General features: G+C 56.7%; 1 protein-coding gene across 10 annotated transcripts in view; it reads right to left on the bottom strand.

Annotated features, from left to right (window-relative positions):
- Window positions 1–1,350: 1,350 nt before the first annotated feature.
- PTPRF (protein tyrosine phosphatase receptor type F) overlaps window positions 1,351–16,775 on the bottom strand; it is an 88,593-nt gene continuing 73,168 nt past the window's right edge. For 6 of the 10 annotated variants that reach the window (XM_030326100.1, XM_030326093.1, XM_030326101.1 and 3 more), the window contains 14 exons: window positions 14,770–14,885; window positions 11,006–11,038; window positions 10,108–10,205; window positions 7,114–7,237; window positions 6,769–6,944; window positions 5,925–6,044; window positions 5,492–5,646; window positions 5,125–5,410; window positions 4,866–5,044; window positions 4,521–4,647; window positions 4,185–4,310; window positions 3,753–3,907; window positions 3,529–3,664; window positions 1,351–3,100 (listed from right to left, as the gene is read on the bottom strand). In XM_030326100.1, coding sequence (XP_030181960.1) covers window positions 3,032–3,100; window positions 3,529–3,664; window positions 3,753–3,907; window positions 4,185–4,310; window positions 4,521–4,647; window positions 4,866–5,044; window positions 5,125–5,410; window positions 5,492–5,646; window positions 5,925–6,044; window positions 6,769–6,944; window positions 7,114–7,237; window positions 10,108–10,205; window positions 11,006–11,038; window positions 14,770–14,885 — 1,900 coding nt within the window. In that variant the 3' untranslated portion in view covers window positions 1,351–3,031. The remainder of the gene's footprint in view (window positions 3,101–3,528; window positions 3,665–3,752; window positions 3,908–4,184; window positions 4,311–4,520; window positions 4,648–4,865; window positions 5,045–5,124; window positions 5,411–5,491; window positions 5,647–5,924; window positions 6,045–6,768; window positions 6,945–7,113; window positions 7,238–10,107; window positions 10,206–11,005; window positions 11,039–14,769; window positions 14,886–16,775) is intronic. The other 4 variants (XM_030326095.1, XM_030326096.1, XM_030326098.1 and 1 more) reach the window with 1 other exon arrangement.

Here is a 16,775-nt window from a genome sequence, read left to right as displayed (position 1 = left end):
GGCGCTTCCTTGCCCTGTGGTTTTTGACAAATAATCCACGGAAGCCTCAGTCTTCTCTGTGAGGCCAAGAGAAGAGGGTCTGCTCAGCTGGCTTGTTCTGAGGTTTAGTGATCACGTCCTAAAGCATTCTCTGTGCAGAGTCTGTCCCGCAGTCCTCGCACTCTCGTTCAAGTGACGATCTTTTTCCCTCAAAGATGTTTAATGGCCCATTCTTTTCGTTAGTAATTAACTACTCAAACTTAATAGCATCGACTGTAATGCAATGATGGTATCATTTTTCTAAACAAGTAGAAAAACGCCAGGCACTGACATAGGTGCTGGGGAGCCAAAAGCCCTAATCCCAAGCCTCGGTCACTCCCAGCCTCCAAGGAGACAGCTGCCAACACTGGATGGCAGTGAGGCCCGAGGTGGAGGCGGCACGGTCACCTGCCAGGGACCACGTCCCTTCCACAATCAAATCAAGCCTCGCGCTGTGCCATATGGCTGTTTCCAGCCTACCTCTCTCACCACGTCCCGCCTGCCCCAGTCAAGCTGCGCGCCTTGGGTTTCTCTTTTTTGTTGGTTTCATGTTTCCAAGCCTTTGTACAAGTTGCTCTCTTCATTGGAAATGCCTTTCCCACTTTTTTTCGGTAACCACTGCTTGCCCTATGGGGCACTCAGAATCCAGCCGACGTCACCTTCAGAAAGCCTTCGTTGACCCCAGCTCAGGGTTAGGTGCTGCCTTAGTGTGGGGCTGGTCACGGCACTAACAGTCCGGTCACTGCTGACTTCTCTTTCCCATTTGTTCTGGGTCTTGTTCTTCTCTGTGCCACGGGAAGTTCCGCGGCCTGACTACTCGGTGGGTCTGGTCTGATCACTGGTGGAGAGGCTGCAAGGCTCAACAAGCAGATGTTGCTGGCGGTCGAATGGCCACACTGTGTCCAGTATCCCCATTGCAAGGATTACAAGGGTCTTCATTAATCAATTTCTGTATCGTCCCAGCTTCCACTGGCACATGCCATCTCTCTCCTTACAGCAGGCGAGGAGGAGAGGAAAGGGGAGGGGAGGCCCGGGGTCCCCAACATGATGGCCCAGAACATCCTGAGGGTGAGGAGAGGCAAAGGGTCTGCTGTCTGCCTGGGGAGCTGGGTCCCATGTGGGGTGCCCTTGACACACACTGGCATCTGGTTTTCAGGGTTTGTAACGTTCCTTTCTGAAAGTGGGCAGCCACGCTGGGAGCCCGACTGCCGCAAATACTCAGGACAGCCTCACTGTCTCCTTAGGAGCAGGAAATCTCCAGAATGTACCCCTACGTATTGAACTCACAGAGCCCACTCTTTGGTTCCAGAAAGAGCTGAGACGGACGCCCGGTTTGTAAGAAATCTGATTATTCAAATTTATTACCATCAAGAATTATGCAATGATGCTGTAGTTTTCTTAACAAATAGAAAACAGACTGTGTACAACAGTGGACTCTACAGCACTAGCATCCACAAGGTAAAAATGAATGTTTCATCCAACATTACCAACCCTGGATTGTTGATCTTGACTGAGCCTAGCTAGATCTGGGGACATGTGCTCCATATCCCTCAGCTAAAACAGCTATGCACCCTTCCCCGCCCCCACTTACCTACCTAGATAGTGCTGCCCAGAGGAAGAGGCCCTCTCCCTGCCCCTCAGCAAGCCAAGATAATAAGGATCGAGTATAGTACCATTGAGAGAAGTCCAGTAGTCTTGCCACATTGGTTTAGGAGGGCATCTTGAAGGAGTGGAAAAGAGCGATTCTCAGGGGCTTTGAAAACAGCTGCAAACCAGGGAGAGAAATCATCTGGCCCTGCTCTGAGGACAGACATGTGCTACCAGGCCCACTGGCCTGGACCTGAAGGGCCAGCTGTGCCCCTGCTCGGCCCTGAGGTGTGCGGGGCGTGGTACACACCCTGACCTGTGTCAGTCACCTTGGCCCCACGGCCAGATCCACAGCTTACCAACACCACGCCGTACCCGCAATGCTGGGGACAAAAGCAAGGCTCTGTGGGCCCAGAGGTCAGTCTGGCAGCTCCCCTGGGAAGCCCAGGAACACAGAGCTGCCTCCCCTCTTGGGGTTTTGAAGCAGAGGCCAGGGGGATGACTCTGTGTTTTTCTTGGTGGGTTTTTTTTTGGGGTTTTTTTTGGATTTTTTTTTTTTCTTTGTGTTTTTTTTTTTAACCTTTGCAAACACGATGGTGATGAGGAACGCCTTGCCAGGCTCCCCGAGACACGTCTGTGGTTCTGGGCTGTGAATGTTACACACACACACATGGGAATAGACAACTGGGGATGAGTGTTTCCTATCTCCTCCCCGCCCACCACTGTCTGTGGGGCCTAAAATAAGGCTCTGAAGGAAAAACAAAACAAAACTCAAAAAAAGAACTGTGTTTCCCTGCATTTGGCTGAAACAGGATCTTGTCTGAACGGCCGGAAGAGCAGCTGGACCGGTGATGCCTCCCAGGCCCACGGCTGGGCCTGCACTTAGGCCGGTGGCCCCAGCTCCACGCAGAGGAAGGCATGTTCTGTCCTTCAGCAGCAAGAGTCATACAGAAAGAAGATCCAAAACGAACTCAAAAAAGAAAACAAACTGAACCCCAACCCCCACAGCGGCCCATTCTGCAGTTAAGGATTTGCAAAAGGAAAATCAGAGGGAAGAGGCTAGAATCCCTCAGTCTACCCCACTTAACGTATAAAAAAGGAGACTTTGTCCCCATCCCCACCCCATGAAAAGAAGCATGAGAAACGCGGCGGCAGCGGAACAGAGAGCTCGAAGCAGGCTCCGGGCGGGCCTGGTGGACAGAGACGGGCCACGGCACCTGCCTGCCGGCCCACCCACTCGCCCAGGGGTGGTCTGGGCTCTCCATTTGGTGTGGCAATGTTCCTGAAACGCTGTGACCCCAGTGGGCTGTGCTCTGCCAGCAACAGCATCCGTGCAGGAGGGCTAGACGATGGTCGGTATGGCTCAGAGGAGCTGAGTCCCCTCCGGAGCCCCAGGCAGGGGCGGCGGAGGAGAGGGGAGCGGTAGTTACGTTGCATAGTGGTCAAAGCTGCCAAGGTACTCCAGGGCCGCACGATAGCACAGCTGGTACTGGTCCTGCCGGAACAGGGGACTGGTATGAGTGGAGACTCCCGACACGCTGCCAAGGGCACTCACACTGTAGCTGGTGGGCCACAAGCAGGTGCTAGACCCAGACATCTGCCCCAAGCCGTGTCCAGAGAGCCTGGAGGAGCCTCCGAAGGCTCATCTCTCTCCCCCGGTGCCCCATACTCACCTGCTCCCCCAGCCCCCACAGCCACCTCCATCAAGTTTATCTGCTCCTAGAGCGTGCACTCCATAAGGACTCTGGTCCAACCCTCGCCGGAAACCCGGCACTCTGCTAGTGCTCAGTGCAGGGCTGCTGAATGAGAAGCGTGTTCCACTCATCCTACTCCGGCACCTCGGGCCGAGCAGGTAACGGTAAATGCTGGCGGCGTGTACATGTGAGGAGCCTGGCCTGTGCACCGGCCAGTGGGCCCGCCTACCTCCGTCTGCACCATGGCCGGGCGCTGTGTGCGTAGGGTCTTCACGGTCTGGAACATGTCGACCACGCCCTCATAGCGCATCCGCTCCAGGACGATGCTCAGAGTGATGAACACCCCAGTGCGGCCCACACCGGCACTGCTCAGGGACAGCACTGGATCAGGGATCCTGCCCACGAGGCCCACAGTCACCCCCCTCCCCCAGCCCTCCACGGGGTCAGCCCGACCTGCAATGCACCGTGATGGGCCCGTCCTGCCCGAACTGCTCCTTGGTCTTGTGCACCTGCCCGATGAAGTCAATGAAGCCCTCACCCGTCTTGGGCACGCCCTGCTCGGGCCAGTCTGTGAACTGGAACTGCCGGATCGTCCTCGACTGCCCATCCTGGGGGAGGCGGGTAGGGAACAAGTACGTCACTTGTGCCCCACGCTGCAGCCCCACCAGGCCAGGCGGGCAGGACAATGACACAGGGTGTGTACCCGTGAAATCACGATACCTGAAGCCACCCTGGGAAATGCATTCACACACACCTGCGCCCTCGCCTCAGACTCCTGCAGCCTGAGCCAGGGCGCCATGCAGGCAGCCACCACCCCACGTGTGCTCGGGAAATGTTGTAGACATGCTTTGACGCAAAGGTACACGCTCCCCTCTCCACACTTACCCGGGCGTCCGTGACCTTGAACTCACGCAGGATATACTGGGGCATGTTGTACTCAGCCATTGGGTCAACAACAAAGTACTGGTAGCGAGCAGAGCGCTCTGCTGGCCAATACTGGTGGCATTTCTCCTGTGGACAAAGGACCCAGCCCCCATGATCAGGCAGGGAGGAGTCGGGGAGGAGAGCTCCGGGTTTCAGAGAACTCTGAGGCAGGGCACCTCAGGTGGTGAGGAAGGGGTCCGAGGGTCTGGGTGTGAAAGGAGGGAGGGGTGAAGACGTGGCCGGTGTGCTCCCAGGCATGGCAAGGGCCCTGGGGTGGGGGTAGGGTGGTGGGCTCACCCTGCCCATCTCCCGAAGCCTCGTCAGCATGACGATGATGGTGGAGTTGTGCTCCCATAACATGCGCCAGAAGTCCTCGGTGCTCTCTGCCAGAGGCCCCTGCGTGGCGATGTAGGCCTTCTGCTGTCTGCAGTGGACACAAGACCGGACATGCCGGTGGGGCTGCCGCCCCTCGAGTCTCCCTCAGACTGTCTGGTCCCTTGAAGCCCTGCCCAGATTGACTACCCCTCCTCCAGGAAGCCCACTCTGATCTTCTGGGCTGGCCCTACTCTGCTGGGCCTCCAGCTAGCCAGCTGCAGGCCTGCGCACCCGTGGGGCGTGGTGTGCAGTCACGGGCATGCTGACCTATAGCCATCCAAGAAGCTGGCATTGATGTAGTCAGAGCCTTCCACACCACGGATGGGCTGCAGACACACGCGGGTCAATTCATAGGGCATGATGTTCACCAGGCGGTTCTTGAACTTGTTGCAGGGGAGGTTGGCGCTAATGAAGCGGGATGTGTGGGCCTTGGAGCTGGCCAGCAACTAGACAGAGGAAGGGGCTGGTCAGGCCTGGCCTTCTGGGGAGATCATCCCCATGACCCAGTCCAGGCCCCCGCGCCCACCTTGAACTCGAGCTCCATAGCGGTCACACTCTCCCCGGGAGGCACTTGGCCCAGCTTCTGGATGTGGGCATACAGGCTGCGGGCAGGCACCTCCGTGTGTCCGCACGTGGCGGCTTCCAGCAGCGCCTCGTGGATGAACACATACTGGTCCTCTGTCTGCACCATATAGTTCCGCTGCGATCGCATGCATGTCACATGGCCATAGATGTCGACCGTCTTCTCATGCTTCATCCGCTCCAGCATGGCATCGATAACGATGAAGCAGCCCGTGCGGCCCACGCCCGCGCTGCAGGACACGGGCTCGGCTTGGGGCAGAGGTCCACCCCACCTCCCATCCCACCCCTCTGGTGGCACTCTACCCCCTCACCTGCAGTGCACCACCATGGGCCCTGCATCGAGTGGGTTGCAGGCCTTGACCCGCCGCAGGAAGGCCAGGATGGGGGTCGGGTACTCGGGAACCCCGTGGTCTGGCCAGGCCATGAATTGGAACTGACGCAGCTCCCGCTTCTCACTGGAGCCACTCTGGGGAGAAAAGTGGGGGCAGGTGATGTGACAGGGGGAGTATGCTGAGGCCAGACCTGCTGCTCTCACCGGACTCAGAAGCCATGCGGGGCGGAGTGAAGGAGCTCGAGGCGCTCTTTCCATTCATCCCACCCACAGCCTTGGCTGCCACGGGGCACTCACACACCTCTAAGCCCCGGCTTCCAGCACTGAGTTCCCGCCCGTCCCCAGCACGCTTAGCTCACACTGCTGTCCTGGTAGGGCCCGGGTGGGGGACGAGTACCAGGGCAGGGCCATACCTTGTGGAGTGCAAAGGTGCGTACGGTGTATGTGGCCAGCTCCACTGTGTCCAGCAGGGACACCTGAATGAGGCCGTAGGTCTCGGTGCCCCGGGCTGGCCAGTACTGGTCGCACTTCACCTACAGGGGGACAAGCGGGGCAGGTGCAAGGGTGCTCAGAGTTGCCCAAAGGCTCAGACTGGCAGGGGCCCCAGGGGCAAAGAAGGGTGGGAGGTCTAGCTTACTTGGCTGCAAGGTCCCCCCCGCCCTGAACTCTCAGATCTATTGTGCCACCCTCTCACCAAACCGTATCAGGTTCTCGTGCTACAATGCCATCCCTACCCGAGCTGGGAGAATGAGGGCCGTAATTGAAAATTATTTATTCATGACCAGATCACACCAGGCACATTTTCTGCCAAATTTACCCATAAGGTTTATGCGCCATTTTCAAGCTCTGTAAATTTTACGTTCCAGTCAATGCTTTGCAGTGCAAAAGCAGATAACAGCAGCTCTTTGCACTAATTAACTTAGGAGATGTGTTAATGCCCCAGGAACACTCCAGCATCTGGGGAACATGTGAACATCTCGGGAACATGCTAGCAACTGGGGAACACATTAACATTCTTGGAAAATGACAGCATCTGGTACAACATGTTAATATCCTAGGAACCTGCTGGTGACTAGGGAACACGCCATACCCCAGGAATACCCAGCAGCTAGGGAACATGGGAACACTCCGAGAAGACAACAGCACTTGGTGCGTTCCTTGAGGAACTTCGGACAGAGACAGAAACAGGTGCCTGAAGTCACCTGGTGGCTGGGTGTTTCCCACCCCACCTCCTGGCAGGCCCCTGCACCGTCCTACCCGGGACTTCTCCTCCAGCCGTGTCATCATGACCACAGTGGCCGTGCGCTGTTCCCACACCATCCGCCAGAAATCGCCCATGGTCTCAGGTAGTGGGCCCTGTGTAGCAATGTAGGCATTCTGTTTGCGGTAGCCATCGATGTAGTTGGCGTTGATATAGTCACTCCCTGGGACACCTATGGGCACGAAGGGACATAGGAGAGCATTATCCCAGAGCCCCCCGTCCAGCCCACCATCCCCTGGTGCACCCCTGGGACTCACGGGCCTCTCGTACAGGATGGAACGTCACCCCAGCCAGCAAGGAGGAGAGCAAGGGGATGGGAGGGGGCGCTGCCCTTGGCTCACCATCGATGGAGGTAAGGATGACCCGTGAGTGGTCGTAGGCGATGACATTTGCGTAGCGGTTCTTGGGCTTGTTCACCTCCAGGTTTGAATTCTCCCATGTGAACTGCTGTCCAGGGTCAATGGACTGTAGGAAGTGGAGGAGGCAGGTAGAGCAGGGTAAGAGCTGAGGTCTCCCTACTGCCCCCAAGACCCAGCCTGCCAGGTGGTGGCCACATGCTGCTTTTGCTCCTAGGCCACAACCAGCTCCGTGCCCCCAGCTGTGGAGCTCAGAGGCTACCACACCACCTGTCAGGTAGGTGATGAACAGAGGCCCTTCTGACCACGGCACCAAATCCCCTTGCCTGGTAGAGTGGTCGGGGTGGGGCAGAGGCAGGGGAATGTCCCTCGAGCCCTGCACCCAACTAATGAAATGAGTACAGACCAAGAGAGAGCAATGGTAGCCAGCCATGCAGTCCCCGACATCGTTGGGGCCTCTGGGCACCTGCCGCATCACCCTGTCCAGCTCTCCTTCCTGCAGGCAGGGCACAGTGCTCCTCTGGGGTTCACTCCCAGGCCTTTGCACTCTGAAACCTTGCGGGGGGCCCTCCTTTGCCCGTGGGATCTTGCACGCACAATCTGGAGCTGCCCACTACCCCGGCTGCAGCCTGGGCTCCCCGAGCTCCCGAGCTGAAGTGAGTGGCCAGCAGCCACCCGGGGGTCCCCCAGGCCCTGCCATCTCAACCCTTGCCAAGCGGAGTTCATCAGCTTCCCTCTATGCCCGGCTCTGCCACTGGAACACCATCTCGGTCAAAGGCACCTTCACCCCTTTACCCCCAAACCCTGGCCAGAACCCTCAAGCCATCCTCAAAAACCCCTCCGTGCTCGTCCCCTCAGTCACTGTGCCCTTGTGCTTCCCCGCCCCCGTGGCTCTCTTCCACCTGCTGCCACTGGCCTCAGCCAGGCCACTGCAGCCTAGACTCGGGTATTTCCCTCTTTGCTTCTGCCCCACTCTGACTTACTCTGTCCTGGAGCCAGAACAATCCTCAGAAAATGCAGATCTGATTATCCATTTCCTGCTCCAATGCCTTCCACGGCTCCAAATCACCACAGATGATAATGACCGTAACAGCTGAGTCTCCGTGAGAACTCACCGTGTGCCTGGCACTGTTCTAAGCACTTTGCATGTATTCCCTCACGTAAGCCTCCTATGAAGCAGGCTCTATTATTATCCCCCTTTTACAGAACGATACGATCCAAAGTTCCCAGCAGAGCCCACGATGCCCGCCATGTTTTGGCGCCAGCCTACTACTCTCCACACGACAGCAGGCACTGTTTCTTTGAGACATTCTTGCCCACCCCACCCCTCAGCCTGCCTCGGTGCTGTCAGCCTACTTTCTCTGCACATTCTGTCATATTTAATACTAGGGTATACTGTCATATTCAACGTTGACTATCTGTCTGAGCTTGTCTCCCCCACAGGTTGAGCTGCCTGAGGCATTTGTATCCATGTTCCCAGTATTCAGCACGGGTAAGTGCTCGACAGCGCGTGATGACTGACGGACTGACTGACCGACAAAGGTGACAGGGCTATGGGATTCGGGCTGAGGGAAAGCCCACAGCAGGCCTAGGCAGGCAAAGAAGGCTTCCTGGAGGAGGAGGGAAAGCTCACACTTGAGAAGTGAGCAGAAGGCGCGAGGGGGAACACCGTGAGCCTAGACAGTGAGATGCAGAGTCTCGTGGCAAGGAAGGGCCGGTGTGGGACACGGGACTGGATGAGTGTGGGCAGAGACTATGGAAGGCCCTCCTGGCCAGGTCAAGAACAGGGAGCACGATTCATCAATCTTGTTACCTTTGCAGCAGGGACTTATCGCAAAGCAGGCTGCAGTGGGTGCTCTACAGGTAGAGGCGGTATGCTCTCCTCGCAGCAGACACGTTCATCAATTTGCCTGCCAAGCTCAATTTCCTCTGCGGAAACCTGGCCCACAGCCCTCAGAAGGGGAATCCTGGGACCCCAGGGTACCACACACAGCCGAGGGCGGACGTCTGACTAGAGGGAGCAGACTTGCCGGCTGGGCTGAGCCAACCCATCAATCACCTATCCATTCATCATTGATCGAGGGTGAGTCCTGGGCCAGGCCTGTGCTAGGAGCAGGGGCAACAGCGGGACAGGAGCCGACGAGGCAGAACGACACCTCTGTCTGTGCTCCTTAGAGGAGGGGAGGCTCTCCTTTATCGTCTCCTTCTCTAGCAAATCCTTCCCCCAGCCCCTGACCAGCTGGGCTGCCTAGAAGCCCTCAGACCCCAGAAGCTGAAGTCGGGGCCCCAGCAGCTAGGAGTGAACAGAGTGAACCAGAGTGAACAGAGTATGTGGAGGGCTGTGAGCAGGAAGGTTTGTGCAGCCTGAGCAGCGAGCCTCGAGTCACCCAACTGTCCACTCTGTGACCTGTGCGGCTCTGAGAACATACGTGAGGGTGTGCGTGAGCAGGACACAGGCTGTCAGGCAGGCCTGGGTCTGACTGCCGGCTCCACTACACATCAGCTACTTGACCTCGGTCAAGTCACTTCCCTTCTCTGCGCTTCAGCTTCCTCATCTGTAAGATGGGATAATAACGGTACCATTTCATACTTCGAGGAAGACAGGATGAGAGGGCACATGCAAATTGCCCAGTCTGGTCTGGCCTGAGGTAAGCTCTTGATAAATGAGCTATTACTACTTGTGTGTGTGTGTGTGTGTGTGTGTGTGTGCGCGCGCGCGTGCACGTGCGCGATCCTCTGTCTGCTTCTGTTAGCAAGTGGGCACGTGTCTGAGTGTCCAGACTTAGGGTGCTTAAAAGGGCCTCAGACAGGCCTGGCACCCGAAGAGCTGAATTCCCTACTTGCCACTGCTGATCCCTCCAATCTGTACTCTGGGGAAGCCTGGAGCCGCCCACCCACAGCTGGGACCCGAGGCAGGGCAGGAGCTGGCACGGGGCTAGGCCTGGAGCAGGCACATGGCAGGGGGTACGGACGTCTCACCTCATACTCCTGGGAGAACTTGAGGCCATCGTTGGCTTTGAGGCGCTCAATGTTGTCTGCCAGGTCAGTGATGGGGATGGGCGGGTGGTCTCGCATACCTGGGGGCGGAGGCACATAAAGGCAGAGTCAGCGTGAGGCCTGTGCGGGGTGGTGGAGACAGCCCCAATCCATGTATGTGCACACGTGAACATGTGTGACCATGGAGCACTCGGCACTGGTGGCATGGAGACGGCAGCACATGCGGCGACAGGATGGTGGAGCACACGGCGGCCAGAAGGTGGGAGAGGACAGAGGGAAGTGTGTGTGCTGAGAGCACGTGTGGGCAGGTGCGCAGGGCATGTGTGCGGGACACGGCGCTGAGTGGGGGCACCAGGGCCTTGCCCGGCGGGTTCTCAGGGATGCCAGGCATCCTTCCTCCTGGGCTGGGGCTGGAAGCCCAGGTTGGGGGGTGGCGCAGCCGCACACCTGCCCCACAGGCCCCGCTTGTGCACAGCCCTCCTGCCCCTCACTGGCGCCAGTCACTGTGGGAGACTGGGTGACGTCATCGTCTCCACACTGAGTGTGTGGATGGAGTGGACGCAAAGTACAGAGACATGGCAGAATGACCCAGAAGAATCTAGAGAGAGAAGCAGAGATGAGGAGGGAGATGTGGAGACAGGAGAGGCACCCAGAAGGGGGTCAGACTAGGACTGGAGGCTACAGAGGCAGAGAGACAGGGCCGGGGCCAGAGGTAGGGAAGACAGGACTGGAGGGAGCTGGGGAGAGAGGTGGAGAAGGGGAGAAGAAGAGAGGAGAGAAGGGAAAGAATCTAAGGAAGGACGGTGGAGGCGACGGGGTGAGAAAAAGTTGAAGGAAACACACAGAAGCCAGAGTAGCCCCCGGAACTTGGAAAACTAACTTGAGATATTCGGGCAACTGGGGACACTGGAACCTGCAGAGAAAGAAAACACAAAAGATAGCGGGGCACGAGAAGAGAGCCCATCGACCTTCTCTGGTTACAGGGGACACATGGAGGGGCTGAGGGGGGTGGGCAGGCCCCACCACGGGCCCCTGCTGCCTCCCGGGGACACAGACCCATCTCCCACCCAGAGCGGAGCGCTCCCAACACCCGGGGGTCTGGACAGCCTTGGGGGCCCCTTTTTAAGACTGAATCCTATCCAACCAACCCTCATCCCCACTGGTATCAAAACTTGACCTTGGCTATTTTCAGATGGGGAGGCGAAAGGGGAGCGTGCTGCTTTCATATTGAGAGATGAGGCATGTATGGCCAGAAATGACAGGGTAAGTCTGCACGAGGAGATGCAGGAAACTATATATTCTGTGGGTCTGAAAACTTTTCAGAATAAAGACTAAATTATAGGAGGAAAAAAAAAGTTCACTCAAGTAAAAAAAAACAAAAAACAAAAAACACTAAGAAAACTTGCGATGCCCCTGGTCCCTCTGTCCCTTCTGATTCCTGGTTCTCTCAACACTCTGGGGACCACCGTGTCCACAGAGATGCCTCTCCCCACTGGCAGCCCCATTCCCTTGAGCTCCGCATCTCTGGGGGCTCATGGCCGGCCCCATTCCACAGTCTCTTCTGAACGCCCTCATCCTCTGCACTTGGCCTTTACCACATCTACACACTTCGTCTTTATCCCTCCTTTCCTCCCAGATCTCTGCAGCCACAGTGACTCAGGATCAGGGCCCTGGGCTCCTAGCTGCTCGGCAGTCCTCCTGGGCATATCTGCTCAGTGCCCACACCCAGGCCATGCCTTCCCTGCTGTTCTGACCACTTTCTTCTCATTGTGGAGAAAACCGAGCCCACCAGCCTAGAACCCAGCAGCGTGTTCCCTTTTACCGGCTTCACCCGCCTCCTGTCCTCTGCTGACCTGAATGCAGGGAGGCATGGCCACACTGCTCCCCTGGGCTACGTCACACCCCTCCCACTTGGGCCAGGGGCCTGAAGCCAGCTTCTGGGTTCTTGTCCCACAGCTGAGCACCCTTTACTCCTGCATCGATGGATCATCACCGGTAAACGATTTCCATATCGGTTAAAAGAAAAATCCCTCTTCAAGCCACACCTCTCTCCTCTCCTGCTGTGGTCCTGTCCATCCTATCCATCACACCCTGGCCTCTGGAAGGGGTCTCTCCACCTGCCCATTCCCCATTCACTGTTCCTCAACCAACCGAGATGCTTCTGCCCCCAGGACTCGGCCACCATGCTCTCTCTCTCCACAGTCCCAACTGCCAAAGCCAGTGGTCCTCCTGGGTGCACAGCCATCCCCGGCCTTGGCTTCAGGGACACTCCACTCTTCCCATACCCTTCCTCCTTGGCTGCTCCTTCTTAATCTCCCTGGCTACTCTTCATTCATCGTTTCTCAACATTTCACCTCCTACTGGCTGCCCCCCCTTCCGTTCTCCGGCTTTGGTCACTGCAGGCCGCTTGGCACCTCCTCCCATGTCCGTGGTTTCAGGCGGACGGCGGTGTGGAGGTCCAGACCCACAGGCCCAGTTGCCACCCGGAACCCCCTCCTCATTGTTCAGCCATAAGCCCGAGCCCTGCCACCTACTTCACGCTTCCTAAGACTGCCCTCCACCCCCCACAGCCACCCTCCTCACGCACCTTTCACTTACTCCCGGGGCTTTCCAGGCTCCCCATTTCTCTCCTCCAATCTGTCTTCCGCACAGCAGCCAGAGCGAGATTTCCAAATCACAGTTCTGACTCTGTCGCTCCCCTGCTGAAAACGTCTAATGCCTCCCTGGTGCTCTCATGATGCAGTCCAAACCCCTGAGCCTGGCGCTCAGGTTCCTTTGTGATAGACCTCTGCGTACCCTCCAGTCTCATCCGTGGGCTTTCAATACCCCAACTCCAATGAGGCAGGACACCCAGTGTCCGTATGCTGACTCCGCAGGACTATTTCCAACGAAGGGAGCTCCCTCCCATTTGCCTGACTCACGCCCACATGGCTCAGCAACCCCTCTCAGAGGGGGCTTCTCTGCCCTGCAGGCCCCTGGCATCCTGGAGCATGGATTCCTCACAGATATGATTCTGCTGGGTCACAACAGCCCACTAGGCTGCCCGGTTCACTTGCTCTCAAGACGCAGGACTTTGGAACTCAGTCACCATGGTGTTGAGGGAGCCCAGGCCACATAAAGAGGCCGCGTGTGGTCGTCACAGATGACAACCCCAGGTGGGCTCATGGCTGACTCTCGCACCAACACTGAGTCTTCAGAATTCAGAGGACGGGAAACTTTTCCATAAAAGCCAGACAGGAAATATTCTTGGCTTTGTGGATGTATAGTAGATGCTACTTAGCTTTACCTTTGTAGCGTGAACGTAGCCATACATAATTCATAAATGAATGAGTGTGGCTGTGTTCCAATAAAACTTTATTTGCAAAAACAGGTAGTGGACCATATGTGGTCATGGGCCAAAGTTTGCTAACCTTTGCTTTAAGTTTGTATTTATTTACTTTGAGAGAGAGACAGTGTGAGCACGAGCAGGGGAGGAGCAGAGAGAAAGGGGAACAGAGGATCTGAAGTGGGCTCTGCGTCGACAGCAGAGAGCCCGATGTGGGGCTCGAACCCACAAACCGTGAGATCATGACCTGAGCTGAAGGCAGACGCTTAACTGACTGAGTCACCCAGGCGCACCATTCCCCGCCCCCCACCTTTTTAAAGTTTTTATTTATTTATTTGCTGACCTTTGCTTTAAATGATTCTAGCTCTCAGACTCCAAGTTTCCAGGTGAGGGCCCAGACATTCTGGAATAGAGACAAGCTGTTCCTGCTATACTCTTATCTGAATTTCTAATTCACAAAAACTATGAGGGGTAACACATAATTATTGTTTCAAGCCATTAAGTTTTGCAGTACATTAATATGCACCGATTTAACCAGCTCACATATACACAAGCCCTGTATGTATGTTAGTTCACTCACTCAACTCAGTTGTCTGTGTGTCCATTTTACAGGTACCCAATTAGAGACCACTGTGTGCACAGTACAAGGGATGACAATGAACAAGACACAGTTCATGGCCCCACAGAGCTTGGACTGTCATTGAGGCAATTCTAGCCCAGTGTAAGAGGAGTCATAGTGGAAGAATCAGAGAGGTTCTGGGAGCCAGGGGAGACCCCCAGGCCTATGTGGGGGCTGGGGCAGGTTGGGAAGCTTCTAGGGGAGGGGTCTGAGCTGCGTCTACTGGGGCACAGGGAGGGAGTGACACCTTAGAAAGAGGAGACAAGAGAGCCATCCGTAAGTGGCTGGAGAAGGAAGGCAGATATAAAGCCCTATGTGGGGTCCCTGTGCTCACACCGTAAATCTAGGTACCCTATCCTACCCCAAATGACTGATGGGGCATGTCCTACCAACACACCCCTCTTTGGGGCAGAGGAGACAAAGTGCAGGTGCAGAGGCTGGCCACCTTGTGGCTGGGATGTGGGCTATGTGAGGATCCTTAGCCTATATTTGGAGGCCTGACCCAAGGTAAGGCAGGGCTTGAGTAGCTGTTGGATATAGAAGCTTCTGTCACTTCAGTGAAGTGAATGGGTTCAAGAAGAGGGGCAGAAAGAAGAAACAGGGATAGGAAATGGGGGCATGAGGCTAGAGTCTCTTGGTAGAGACTCCAGCACCTGCAGGCCCGGGCTGGGGGGCAGGTGGGCTGGAGGAGCCGCCCTACCTGGCGTCTGGTAGTTGAGCCGTCGCATCTCCACGGGATCTGAGGAGTGGGCCAGCAGGGAGTCCTTCAGCCCGATTGACTGCTCGTCCTTGGACGATGGCGAGTGGGTCCTCTTCCTGAAGAGGCAGAAGGATGGTTGGTGAGAACTTGAGGTCCAGGTGGAGGACAGAGATGGACGGCATGGTTGGCTGTGGCAGAGCCCCTGTGTGTCCGGCTTGGTCCCTCCCACTGCCCCACCCTGGGGTCTCTGAGCGCAGGGGAGCCAGTGGCAGAGCAGCTTTAACATGGAGAACACAGGGTGGGGCGGGTGGGGACACAGAAGGACTGGAGAGTGGACAGAGGGCCAGTGCAGCGAGGGGGAAAGGGGTTGCAAAGGCTGGTGGCACCTTCCAAGAGAGGGGAGGTCACCGCTGGGCAGTGGCTGCTGTCCCCAAGGCCACCACAGCTGAGGCAGCAGGAGCCACCAGGAGTAAACATGCAAACGACACGTACGATACACAAACATCACAGAGAGCTGGGCCCCGGTTGTCTGTCTCTCGGTATCAGGGTAAATGTCCAGAGCAGCAGGGGAGGGACGGGGAAGGCGTCACCCTAGCTGGGCGGAGTCCTCCTTCATCGGCCTCAGTTCCCCCGTCTACAGGGACAGGGTCAGAGACAGACCACGGGGTCTAGCTGCTGACAAGCATCCAGGGGCTGCTCCCGCTATGTGCACGCGGGTGTTTGCGTAAGTGTGAACGAGTGTGTAGAAACACACACGTCCCCCTGCCCTGCAGCCAGTGCTCTCTGCACATGGGTCTCCTGCAGCACTCAGGTAATCTTAGAGAACTGGTTGCTGGTAGAAGGCTCTGGTGAGCTCGGAGTCAGTCTGTGCACTCCGGGGAAGCACTAAAGTCTGCACTATGCTTGTGCCCTGGGGAAGGGGCATCCCCTGTGCAGCGTACAAGTCGAGACAGTGACAGAGCCCACCCCAGAGCCTGCTGAGCCGACCAGATAAGCATAGGCCAGGAGGCTTCCGGTCAAAGCACCGCCCCTCCCTGCTGGGCCCAAAATGTGCACAGGGATAAGGAGTGAATGGGGAGGCGTGTGAAGAGAGAAGGAACGAGTCCTACCTTTCTTGTTTACTAGGTCCCGAAAGACAGGCAAGGACAGAAGAGAGGAATGGTCATTGTTTCCACCAAGCACTCAGGCCCTCTCACGACATGGGGAGACGCTGAGGGACCTGTTTACGGCACCTATATGGCCTTCACAGGCAGGGGGTTGGCTCTCCTAACAGACACCAGGACCCAGACGGGATGGAAAGGACACTCCTCAGGGTCCACCCCCCACTAGTCTCCATGCCCTGGACCAGGAAAGCCTGTCCCTATTCACCCTGGGAGGAAGGAATGAACTCTTCAGGAAGGAGGCCCTCGGACCAGGTCAGGGATAGGGGAGAGACGGGACACAGAGCACAGGAACTCCTATGTGGAGACGTGTTCAGACATACAAACCGATGTGTGCTCACTGACAAATGTTCGTGAACGAGCCTTATGGGCTCAGCAGTGTGGTGGCTGCTGAAACACAGGCCTAGTGATGTGCCCAATGAAGCATCACTGGGGCAGAAGTAGGGACCTGGGACAGCCTTGTGGGCACCAGAGCCGGGAAGGGAGTCTTTCTTTTTTTTTTTAAAGTAAGCTCTATGCTCAACATGGGGCTTAAACTCACAACTCCACGATCAAGAGTGGCAAACTCTCTCAACTGAGAGCCCCTGGAAGGGAGTCTTGAAGGATGCAATGACAGCAGCCTGGTGGGCACGAGTGGGAAAGCTGCAGAATGGAGGGGGCACAGCCCCGGCCAGCCAAGCGAACTGCATCAGTTCCGTGACAATGTTGGGAATGGGACCAGACTGGTTAGCCAGGTGTTTGACTGTCAGGTTAGAGAGCTCATGCTTTACTTCAGGAGCCACTAAAAAGTTTTAAACTGAGGGTGACGAAGCTTTGGTACCTTTCAGGTTGGCAGGGGGATGGGTA

This window comes from Lynx canadensis, chromosome C1 (genome assembly GCF_007474595.2).
Source record: "Lynx canadensis isolate LIC74 chromosome C1, mLynCan4.pri.v2, whole genome shotgun sequence".
In the NCBI taxonomy this organism is placed as follows: Eukaryota; Metazoa; Chordata; class Mammalia; order Carnivora; family Felidae; genus Lynx; species Lynx canadensis.
This window is presented reverse-complemented; position numbering and strand designations above follow the sequence as displayed.